Consider the following 12,819-nt stretch of genomic DNA (forward strand, 5'->3'; position numbering starts at 1 on the left):
TCATTTAGCTAAGGCATCCGCTCTAACGTTGTCATCTCGCGAGATATAGGAAAACCAGATGTTAGTAAATCTACTCTTCAAGTGGAGGATTTTCTGCTAAGTTTTTCTTGGGTTGCCATTGATTAGAGTGGCTTTGATCTTCTAAATAGGAGACGATGTTAAGGTTGTCACTTTCTAGATGGACCTGATGTAATTTAAGGTCTTGTGCCCATATGAGTGCCGCTCTGATAGCAAGACATTCACGTTCTTCTGCATTTTGACCCCTGACAGTATCTGCGAGCGCAGAAACCAAGTTGGAATCCGCACCGAAAATAATACATCTGATCCCTGCTGGCTCTATTAATTCGGTGAAGGATGCATCTGTGTTGATTTTGAGGAATGGTGTCGATGGAGGGGTCCATTGGTGTTGCTTTGGTTTTTTGCTTATGCTGGTAATCTTCAGTGGTTCGGTTAATGAGGCTTTGATTAATTGAATGGTTTGCACGGGGGATTGTTTTTTTTGGAGAGAAGCATGCTTCACACCTACCTTTCCAAATAAACCACATAATTTTAGCATATAAGTTCGTTAATTCCTCATCCTGATCCTTCTAAAGAAGAATCCATTGTTTAACTGAGGTAATATTTTCCGTTCTGACTTGAACCCAAAACCATATAGCTTTGGCATAGTGACAATGCAAGAGAGCATGCTAACTCGTTTCATTGTAGAACAATTATTACAAGAGAAAACATTACCAATAAAGTTTCCTATTTTGTCCTTCACAGGTAAACTGTCGGTACAACATTCCCAAAAAAAGAGTTTAATTTGTGGTATCGTGTTTAAGTTCCAAATGTATTTCCATTATGGTATTTCATTCTTTGTATCATTCCTGTTAGTTCTGAGATAGTTGTACATGGATTTAATAGTGTAGTTTCCCGATTTGCTTAGCGTCCATTTGGCTGTATCATCAGCCTCCATCTGTAAGTTGATACTAGTAATAGCATTTCTAATATCAGTGGTAAAACAAGTGTTTATGATATTCATATTCCAAGTGTTATTAGAAATGAGTTGACTAACCCACGTTAGATCTATGTTTCTGATGTTCGGTATAGGGGGCGGGTGATTGGGGATCCAGTTATCGCTCCATATATTCACATGGGTGCCTTTGTTAATGTCCCAGACAATCAGACTCGCTACTTGCTCATAGTGTTTGCAAATGGACTTCCAAGGCCAGGAATGATTGGGATTTGGGGGTTGGGTTTATGGGCTTTAGGAAAATATTTAGCTTTCAAGATGCGGGCCCAGAGTTCTTGAGGATTATTAATCATTCTCCAAGCGAGTTTATTCAAGAAAGCTTGGTTGTCGATATGAGGAGAACGAAAACCTAGTCCACCCAGTTTGTGTGGCTTGCAAATGGCGGGTCAGTTTATGGTGTGGATGGTTTTGGTTTTTCCCCACCAGAATGACCTTTGCATGGTCTCTATGCGATTACTTATGCCTTTGGGAATAGCAAAACATTGCATTTGATATTGGGGAACGACTGCTACTGTAGAAGAGATAACTACAAAGCGACCAACTTGAGAAAGAAGATTGGTTTGCCACTTGGACAGTTTGTTTTGGATTTGATTGAGGAGGAAAGAAAACACTTGTTTCTTGTTTTTATTGATGAAGAGGTGAGTGCCTAGATATTTGTCTAATAAGGAATATTGATGGACCTTTAAGTTTCTTATGAGCATTCGCCTTAACCTGGGATGAGAGTTTTTGGAGAAGAAAATAGTGGATTTAGCGTAGTTGATCATCTGGCCCGAGGCAACACTGAAATCTTTTAGTATTTGTTTAAGGTTATGAATGTTGTCCAGAGTGTTACGCCCGAAGACAAACAATCATCCGCAAAGAGGAGATGCTTAATATTAATGTTGGAGTTGGCGATTGGAAAACCCTCGAACTGATAAGGGTGAGTCGCACTTTCGAGCATTTGACTAAGGCCTTCCATAGCTATGGCAAAAAGGAAGGGAGAGAGAGGATCACCCTGGCGGATGCCACGACTCACCTCAAAAGTGGCACCAGGACGTCCATTTATCAGAGTACCATAGAGGAAGAGTTAAGATAAGCGTTGATGAGTTGAATCCATTTAGGAGAGAAACCCATCTTTGCCTTGATGGTGGTAAGGTAGTTCCACTCAATACGATCGAAAGCTTTGGACATATCCAATTTAAGGTCGAAGAAGCTTTTAGACCCACAAGTCTTTTTGCAAGAATGCACGATTTCTTGGCTAATGAGAATATTATCCGTGATTTGCCTCCCAGGTTAACATACGCTGCCTGGAAGGGAGAAATTAAGTCCGGAAGAGTATCTTTGAGCCTATTAGCTAAGATTTTGGTGATGATCTTATACGTAGTATTTAGAAGACTGATCGGACGAAATTCCGCAAGAGTTTGCGGGGTTTTGGTTTTAGGGAAGAGACAAATGTGGGCGTGGTTAGAAGGGGAGGGGGGGAGGGGGGACAGGCTGAGTTAAAGAAATCAAACACCATGCTGGTTATGTCCGCTTTGTTGTGTCCCAACTGGATTGGTAGAAATACGGAGGGTAGCCATCAGGGCCCGAAGCCGCATCAACTTTGAGAAAGAAGACAACTTTCCTAATTTCTTCCTCAGTGGGATTTCTGAAAGGGTTGAATTCTGATTATCTTGGTACTGTTTTGTATAAATTTCGTGGCCACGAAATCTATTTGAAACAGTATCAAGTTCCTGCCCACGAAATGGGACTTTTTAAAAAGTAAACAAAGTTCCATTTCGTGGCTAATACTTGGTACTGTTTTGTATAAATTTCGTGGCCACGAAATCTATTTAAAACAGTACCAAGTTCCTGCCCACGAAATGGGTTTTTTCCAAAAATAAACAAAGTCCTATTTCGTGGCTAAAACTTGGTACTGTTTTGTATAAATTTCATGGCCACGAAATCTATTTGAAACAGTACCAAGTTCCTGTGCACGAAATGAGACTTCTCAAAAAATAAACAAAGTCTCATTTCGTGGCTAAAACTTGGTACTGTTTTCTATATATTTCGTGGCTACGAAATATATCTGAAACAGTACCAAGTTCCTGCCCACGAAATGGGACTTTTCCAAAAATAAACAAAGTCTCATTTCGTGGCTAGAACTTGGTACTGTTTTGTATATATATTTGAAACAGTACCAAGTTCCTGCCCACGAAATAGGACTTTTCAAAAAATAAACAAAGTCCCATTTCGTGGCTAAAACTTGGTACTGTTTTGTATAAATTTTGTGGCCACTAAATTTATATGAAACAGTACCAAGTTCCTGCCCACGAAATGAGACTTTTCCAAAAATAAACTAAGTCCCATTTCGTGGACAGAAACTTGTTACTGTTTCATATAGATTTGTAGTTATTCTTCGTAGTTTTAAGAAATATGAAAACACTTGAATCTATTTTGTGAACATTTAGCTAAATATTTGTTGTATTTCTCGTAATGTTTGAATTTTTTGGGATGTGTTCATGAAAAGTGTAATGAGCATTTTATTTTACTATGGAAACATTTCGTATAATGTTGTAGTAGAGGTGTTAAGTGTCCGGATTGGATTGCGTAGGAATTCTGAAGGAAATGACTTGGTAAACATTTTTCAGAAAGAGATATGGGTTTCCTGTTTATGGAGAGAGAGAGAGTGGTGGGTTGTTGAGGTTATATATAGGAGGGTAAAAGAGGGAATATGAAATTAGAGGAAGTCTTAGAGATGCGTTTTTGGGACGGATTGTGCCTAGGCTAGGGGTGGGAAAAAGATCCGGAAGACCGCTATCCGACCCGTTCGACCGAGATAAAAAGTGTCCATGGATACTCGATGGTCATAACGGTCAGTGTCCGACCAGCTCGAAAGAATTGGCGGACGGTCATGGTCAAAATTCTATGTGGAAGGACCGACCGCTAACCGACCGGTACGAGTGACCGAATAGGTTGACCGACTAAACTGTCCTCATTTTTAGAAGTTGACCGTTGAATTTTATAGACATATGAATATATGATGGTCGTTGCCTATAGTCATATAGTCCTCTAGAATACCAAACATTAATACATGGCTTAATTATATATTGTCAAATGATTATCAACTGTGTTTTTTTCTTTTTTATATCTACTTTTGATTTCTTGGTTAAACATCTTCATTTGTAAGTAATTTTATTTGTGGTAATAAAAATAAAGTTTTGAATTTAAGTAAATTTTATTGGAAAGTCCGGACCGAGACCGTCCGGTGTCCGAGTGGCCCGATAAAATAAACGATCTTGGACGGTCAATGGACAAAGAATTCTTGAGAGTGACCGTCTGAGTCCGCCCGTGTAAATAGGTGGTCACCAACAGTTTATGTCCGAGTCGACCGGTTCGATGAAGTTAGAGTCCGTACCGACCGGTCCAGACCGATTCCCACCCCTGGCCTAGGCCCTAGAGATCCGTATTTGGGTTTGATCTAGGATAATATTAGAGAATTGGGTTTTTGGTGGGTTATTATAGGGGTGGGAAAAAGATTCGGAAGACCGTTATCCGACCCGTTCGACCGAGATAAAAGTGTCCATGGACACCCGATGGTCATAACGGTCAGTGTCCGACCGACCCGAAAGAATTGGCGGACGGTCACGGTTAAAATTCTATGTCGAAGGACCGACCGCTAACCGACCGACCAATATAGACCGTCCAAATAACCAACCGGTACGAGTGACCGAATAGGTTGACCGACTAAACTGTCCTCATTTTTAGAAGTTGACCGTTAAATTTTATAGACATATGAATATATGATGGTCGTTGGCTATAGCCATATAGTCCTCTAGAAGACCAAACATTAGTACATGGCTTAATTACATCTTGTCAAATGATGATCAACTATGTTTTTTTTTATATTTACTTTTGATTTCTTGGTTAAACATCTTCATTTGTAAGTAATTTTGTTTGTGGTAATAAAAACAAAGTTCCGAATTTAAGTAAATTTTATTGGAAAGTCCGGACCGAAACCTTCCGGTGTCCGACTGGCCCGGTAAAATAAACGGTCTTGGACGGTCAATGGACAAAGAATTCTTGAGAGTGACCGTCCGAATTCGCCCGAGTAAATAGGTGGTTACCAACAATTTATGTTCGAGTCGACCGGTTCGATGAAGTTAGAGTCCGGTACCGACCGTTCCGGACCGATTCCCACCCCTATTCCGGGCTGGGTTTTATTCCCTCTTTAGGCCCAAAATTTGGATTTTTAACCAAAAATTTCTTTCATCCATTCCCTAGAAACAGGAGCTTCTAGTTCTTCAATTTTCGATTTTGGAAAGTTAACAGAGAGAAAACCTTCTCCCATTCTCCGTCTTTCCTTTTGGGGTTTCGATGGCGTTGAGAAATTTCAGGCACCTTTTTCGTGCGATCCCTTATCGCACATTATCTTCCCATCAAGAGATGGGTAATTTACAAAACATTCCGAAACACGAGGAAGAAAAGGAAAATGTGTTTGATAGTGCCCTCAGGGGTTATTATCTGCAAACTGCGTCGTGGCCTTCTAATGTTGAGGTACGTAGAATGATAAACTATACATTAACACTGTTTATTTCTTTTTGTTTATCTAATATCACTTCCTTTTTTGCAGGAGAGGGAACATGGAAGGGAGAAACACACAAATGAGAGACGTATTCAAGGTACATTTCTACTCACAATTTCAAAGTTCGATGCATATTTCCACTCGCAGATGCTACTACTAAACACTGAGACTGTGTCTCAGTGTACTCCACAGTACATCGCAGGTAGCTTAACACTGGTTATACACTTTTTTTTAAATATTTTATTTTGATTTAATAAATGCGTATTATATTAAATAATATTTAAATTTTTTTAAATTAAAAAATATATTTAAATTAAAAAAATATTTAAATTAAAAAATAATTTTTTTAAATTAAAAAAAATATTTTAAAATTTTTTTTATAAAAAAAATTTATTTCAAAATATTTAAAAATATTCAACACACATATATAGCTAAATCCAAAACAATGTTTTTCTTTTTTGCATTGGAATCTAAATAATGTATAAGTATGGTACTTAAACTGCTTATACTTCTTAACTACAAACAAATGTACTGTATGAGTACTATGGACGGCTTATACCCCCAGTGCTACTTTTCTTCCGACGGAAAGGTGCTTGCGAGCACCGGGCGCCACGGAAAGGTAGCTTAACACTGGTTATACACTCTTGCTTAATTACAATTGACCGTGTCTATATCTATTCTATGTGGTTAATCGCAGGTGCTATTACTAAACACTGAGACACAGTCTCAGTGTACTCCACAGTACATCGCAGGTAGCTTAACACTAGTTATACACTTTTTTTTAAATATTTTATTTTAATTTAATAAATGCGTATTATATTAAATAATATTTAAATTTTTTTAAATTAAAAAAAATATTAAATTTTTTTTTTTATAAAAAAAATTTATTTAAAAAAATTTAAATTTTTTTTATTAATTTATTTAAAAATATTCAACACACATATATAGTTAAATCCGAACAATGTTTTTCTTTTTTGCATTGGAATCTAAATAATGTATAAGTATGCATACCTTGTAAAAGACTATAGGGTTAACAGGTTGAAAGTTTTATAGAGATGAAATTTTAGAGTTTAGACGCATTTATTCTATCGCCATAGCATCTTGGACGATAATATTGATCGGCTAATTTATACTAGCCCAGTACTCAATAGTATTGAGTACCTGAGAATGTTAAATAATTTATACTAGCCCAGTACTCAATAGTATTGAGTACCTGAGAATGTTAAACATGCTCAGAGGATTGAATATAATGATTCACAACGAGAGAAGGGTTGTAACAAACGACTATGGGTTTCGATGGCGTTTTTGAGAAATGTTGTAACAACTAAGAGAAGGGTTGTAACAAATGAAGAGAAGGGTTGTACCATATTTCTATTTGGTTCTCTAGTTTATGATTTGTAATTCTTTTTGATGTTCTATTTCTTCTATATAAAAATTTGGTTCGCGATACTTCATATTCATCTTTCTTATGAACTTTTTTACCCTGTGAACGTGTGACTCTGGTCTCACTTTGAACTCCATTAATGGAAATCCATTAATAATGAAGACAATGTTATAAGATCCCATAACTTCATAAGCTAAGATAAATGTACCAAATAATTATGGCAGTGACTAATAGTAAGCCATTTTGCCCAACTTATTTCGAAGAATATCTTGCTTGGCGAGAACGAGACTCGATTTCTTTAGGTTGCTTTGGTGTAGAAACGTATCCCAACGGCCAACCCCAAGATTGCCAACAGAACAAGAAATTGAAGTAGCTTGATGATAAACTCTGAAGTCTTAACCCGGTTGTAATGAGGTTGCTCCGGAGGAACATATTTTTGTTTAGCAGTGATGGTTTCCATATCCATCTCCCCCTTCCATGGTTGCCTTAGCCCTTAGCACTTGTACTATGACTCGCATCCTCAATCATCAGTTGCATCTTTTCTTGTTAAAATAGGTGACTTATGCTCTTATTCACTCCGGAAAAGAAATATGAATCTGAACCTTATAAGTTTTTGTACTAAAAAGATTGAGAGGTTCTGTATGTATTGAAAAAGTCCTTAGTTAGACAGGCTCCTTGCAATTCTTGTAATGCCATGATTGATTGGTGTGTTAGATTATTCAGTGGTGAGGATAAAGTGGTTGTGGCAGACTTGTTTTTAATGCTTTTATTTGTCATGTGAATAGGAGGGGTTTCTCTGGCAATGAGGTTACTTACGAGGAGTTTTTGAGAAGACGGAAGGAAGATGAGAGCATGATGTCTGGTAACTTTGCTAGATTGGCCAGCAATGGGGCTAAGGGGAACCCGGAGTTAGCTGCTAACCTTCCTGGTGTTACTCCTATTAGGTGGACTGGTCCTAAGCAAGGAGCCATTATGATCAACACTGATGGGTCTTTCTCTGAGACTAGTGCTGGGTTTGGCTGTGTCCTAATGGATTTTCATGGCTCTGTGATTGTGGCTATTCAAGGAGGCTGCAAACCTATTAGCGTCATACATCACGAATTACAAGGTATCGACGCGGGCTTGACGCTGTCTCTCACATATGGTTATGACAATGTCATAGTAGCAACCGACTCTTTGTGCGCTTGTGAGCTGCTTACCAAGGAAGGTGTTGTACCTCCTTCGTCGTCATTTAATTTCTGGAGGAGGATCAAAGCTCTTATGAAGTCTTTCAAAGTTTGCCAGATAACCCACGTCCATAGAGAAATCAACCAGCTAGCTGACTTGCTCTCTCGAGCTAAGTCTCTAATTGGCATGGATATTTTGGGTCCCGCTCATCTCACCAAGGAGATGGAGAAGATAGCTAAAGAGGACAGAGATGGTGGCATAAGACTGAGGGTGAAGTGATGCAGCAGATAGCAGTTTGATAAGGAGACTCTCAAAATTGAATTCTATAGTGTACAGGCGGAGTTTTAACTTTTAAAATTGAATTCTATTGCTTAGACTCTCAAATGAGTAACAATTGTGAGCTCACCTAATTAGACTTCAATGTCTTGATCTCACTCCATAAACTTGAATATCACAAGTGGAAGAAAATATCTTATACTAATATCAATTTCATTTTCTTTTTGTTGAAAGATATCAATTTCATCTGGCCAGATGAGTAGAAAAGCTTATAATAACTATCTTACTCGGACCAGTTCTTCATTTCACCTTTCCTCACCACCTTCTTCGGTCTAATAGGAATTAGGGTTTGGGGTTTAGGGTTTAGGGTTTAGGGTTTGAACACATCCCAATCCAGAATTTCTACACAATCCAATCCGGACACCTAACACCTCTACTACAACATTATACAAAATGTTTCCGTAGTAAAATAAAATGCTCATTACACTTTTCATGAACACATCCCAAAAAATTCAAACATTACGAGAAATACAACAAATATTTAGCTAAATGTTCACAAAATAGATTCAAGCGTTTTCATATTTCTTAAAACTACGAAGAATAACTACAAATCTATCAACTTCATTCTCTTCACTTCCTGTCGAATTTTCTCTCTCTCTCTCTCTCTCTCTCTCTCTCTCTCTCTCTCTCTCTCTCTCTTTCTCTCTCTTTCTCTCTCTCTCTACTTCTTCATTCTCTTCTCTCAACCTTATTATTCCTTTCTTCATTCTCTTCTCTCAACCTTATTATTTCTTCCTTCATTCTCTCTCTCTCCTTCTCAACCACTGAAGCAGGGGGCATGGCGAACCAACCATTCCTCTGCTCAATAGCTCCGGAGCAGTCAACCAGGACAGAAGTAGGTGGTACCTCGAGCCGACCAGTCATTCAACCAGACCTGGATGAAACCCAACATCCAACAACGCAGACCACGGCTGCACCTCACTCCTCCGCTCTTCCTCATTTACATACAATACCTAGGTTGCAGGCTAATGGGACTTACATCCTTACAAATCCGTACTCCCCTAGAGATAATTCTCTAGAGCAGAGCTTGGCAAAAAGGTTAGCAGACCTAGAGGCTTTACTTACACGCATACCCGGGGTTCCGGCTCCGTTTAAAAAGAGTCTGCCACAAAATTATGCTGACTCACCATTTGTAGATACCATAGCTCTCGTTGAAATGACCAGGAAGTTCTCCTTCCCAAGTATGAAGATGTACGATGGTACGTCTGACCCTGTTGACCACATTGCTTCTTACAAGCAACAAATGTTTACAACTGCTATACCGAGAGACTTAAGGGAGGCCTGTATGTGGAAGAGCTTCGGCTCTAGCCTCATTGGCCCAGCCCTACAGTGGTACACTAATCTTCCTAACAAATGTATTTCATCTTTCGCACAACTGACTGATACCTTTGTTGAGCAGTTCGCCAGTAGCAAGAAGATAGAGAAATTATCTGGCGACTTATACTGAATACAACAAAGGAGAGGCGAACCTCTTAGAGAGTACGTGGGAATATTCAACAGGGAGAAGGTATCGATCCCGTACTGCAACACCGAGACAGCTGTGGATGCCTTCAGAAAGGGGCTCTTACATGACGGAGAGTTGTACAAAGAACTGACCAAGTTCAACTTTTCGACCTTTGATGACGTACTATCCAGAGCTTGGTTGGAGATCAGGTGGGAAGAAGACAAGACCCACCGAAACAAAGGGTATCCCTATGACGACCAATCAAGCGATCGACGATCCAGGAGACCCGATCGCAGACTGCAACACAGAGGCAACAGAGACCCATACCCAGCAAGGCGTCCAAACCCAAGGGAGAACATGAGACCTCTAGATCCTCCATCCAGACGACCTGACGAAAAGGTCCATGCTCCTCCCAAGGCAAGACTTCCAGAGTACAACCTCAATGTCGAACCAAGCGAGGTAATAGCCGTAATGAAAGGTATGGGCAACACCGTGAGATGGCCGGGTAAGATCAAAACTCCAAGCGACAAGAGGGACAACTCCAAGTGGTGTGAGTTTCATTCAGATCATGGACATACTACTGGAGATTGTATAGCCCTGCGATTGGAGGTAGCAAAGTTCTTAAAAAGAGGGCACCTCACGAACCTGCTAACAGACAAAGGAAAGAAGACGTTGGCACTTAGGGATGAATAAATGAAGGAGCCAGAGCCGCCGATCCCAACAAGGACATGCTCGATGATCACTGGAGGTTCGGAAGTAAGCGGAGTCAGCCATTCAGCCGCCAAGAGAAGCGCAAGGATAACTCATAACTCCGAAAAATCTACTCTCTAAGCCTCAGCACTCCGTCGACTTAGAGAGTGGGGGACAAATTGTATGGGCCAAAATACGTCACCAAAGGCGCCCCCAGAAATCCACGATTGATGGGCTTATCCGGTGACCAAGCCCATGAATTAATGACCAATAGGCCCAACCCATTTATCTTTAGGCATCCTGAAGCGACGCTAAAATACGGGAATATACCCAGCTCTGGATAAATAGGTTCGTCCTCACCAGCAGGTCAAAGTACGGAAGTGAATTCAGCTCTAGATAAAGAGGTCCGTCCTCATTCCCTCAGCAGACCAAAATACGGAAATGCAACCAGCTCTGGATAGAAGAGGTCCGTTCTCTCCTCCTCAGCTGACCTCTCTTCGTATATCCGTTGGGAAAGCGTTACGGTCATTCAAGATGACAATATCCCCAATATATCCGTTGGATGGGAGTTGTGGTATCCCCATTCATGGCAATAACTCTGTGCGTTACCATACTCAAGGCAATAACTCACCACCAGGTGAGGGTTGACCAAAACGGACTGTTGACCACAAAACTCTATATAAGGATCAACTGGTAGTCGACTAAGGCATCCAACGACGGATAACAACACCCGACATCCAAATTCACTTGCAATAAGCCAACCACCTATTTTCTCTCTCTCATATCAATCATCTAAACCTTTAGCAGGCAACCAACGACTGCTACTACCATCATCTCCTCACCCGATTAAGGAAGACGAACGATCCTTCTCTCTCCTAAATGATCTCCTACTTAATGAAGACGAGCGATCCTTCTCTCTCCTCAACGACCACCTGCTCAAGGAAGAGGGGTGATTTTTCTCTGTCCTAACGACCTGACAACCAAGGAAGAACGACCAGGGGATCGTTCATTTCTCTCTCCACACGACTAAGGGGTCCAAACACTTCATTTCATTCGACGATCAGAGAACTAGGCAGACATATACCCGGTTGTATCACCTTTTCTCCCAACGACTGTCTTGCTCCAGCAACATACTTAATTCCACATCTCGAACTCTGGTTTATAATTCTTATTTATTATTTACCAAGTTTACTGACTTGACCGTCGGAACCCCCTTAGGCCGGCACCATCCCAGTGTCCCCTGAGATCTCACGGTCACGTGCGTTGTTGTCTCTTTTGTCACAGGTTAAGCCCAAAGACGTTGTCGGTGCCCGCAAAAATATTAATAGGTGGAGGTTCGACTTCCGGTCAACGATCCGTTCTCCGCTGACTTCTTGACCCGCGAATTCTTACCCTCACAGTTTGGCGCTAGAAGGAGGGGGTTGACTACCAATTACTGAGCTTATCCCAATGGTACAAGAGATGACCAACACTCCACTCGACATAGCATCCCAACTTGCAACGCTAACAACTCAAATGCAAGAGAACACGCAACGATATAAAGCCTTAGAGGAGGAGAACATCCTGGTCTGAGCTGAAAATAAATTATTGCAGGAAAAGATCACGGAGTTGTCTGTAGCCGTACCACCTCGAAGGCCAGTTGCCCTAGGCAGATAGAGTTGAATCCCGAAGAACGGGCTGAAAGGACCGCAGGAGCAGGGGGCATGGCGAGCCAACCAATCCTCCGCTCAATAGTTCCGAAGCAGTCAACCAGGATGGAAGCAGGCGGTACCTCAAGCCGACCAGTCACTCAACCAGACCTAGATGACAATCAACATCCAACAACGCAGACCACGGCTACACCTCACTCCTCTGCTCTTCCTCATTTACATACTGTACCTATGTTACAGGCTAATGGGAATTACATCCCTACAAACCCGTACTCCCCTAGAGATAATTCCCTAGAGCAGAGCTTGGCAAAAAGGCTAGCAGACCTAGAGGCTTTACTTACACGCATACCCGGGGTTCCGGCTCCATTTAAAAAGAGTCTGCCACAAAGTTATGCTGACTCACCATTTGTAGATGCCATAGCTCTTGTTGAAATGCCCAGGAAGTTCTCCTTCCCAAGTATGAAGATGTACGATGGTACGTCTGATCCTGTTGACCACATTGCTTTCTTACAAGCAACGAATGTTTACTGCTGCTATACCGAGAGACTTAAGAGAGGCATGCATGTGTAAGAGCTTCGGCTCAAGCCTCCTTGG

The 12,819-nt window shown here is 40.7% G+C and overlaps 1 protein-coding gene and 1 long non-coding RNA gene across 2 annotated transcripts; both read left to right on the forward strand.

Annotated features, from left to right (window-relative positions):
- Positions 1-3,086: 3,086 nt before the first annotated feature.
- On the forward strand, positions 3,087-8,459 carry LOC147547684 (uncharacterized). The gene is made up of 3 exons (XR_015237886.1): positions 3,087-5,527; positions 5,604-5,652; positions 7,725-8,459. It is a non-coding gene; the product is annotated as an uncharacterized LOC147547684 (long non-coding RNA).
- On the forward strand, positions 7,795-8,385 carry LOC147547685 (uncharacterized). Its single transcript, XM_086666048.1, has one exon. The coding sequence runs from the start codon at positions 7,795-7,797 to the stop codon at positions 8,383-8,385; it is 591 nt and encodes a 196-aa protein (XP_086522174.1).
- Positions 8,460-12,819: the final 4,360 nt, after the last annotated feature.

This window comes from Eschscholzia californica, unplaced genomic scaffold, assembly GCF_041429995.1.
Source record: "Eschscholzia californica isolate CP2 unplaced genomic scaffold, dmEscCali1.0.p SCAF_3, whole genome shotgun sequence".
Classification (NCBI taxonomy): Eukaryota; Viridiplantae; Streptophyta; class Magnoliopsida; order Ranunculales; family Papaveraceae; genus Eschscholzia; species Eschscholzia californica.

Excerpts from the sequence above, each read along its gene's own strand:
- LOC147547685 (XM_086666048.1), top strand. The coding sequence starts at position 7,795 with ATGTCTGGTAACTTTGCTAGATTGGCCAGCAATGGGGCTAAGGGGAAC.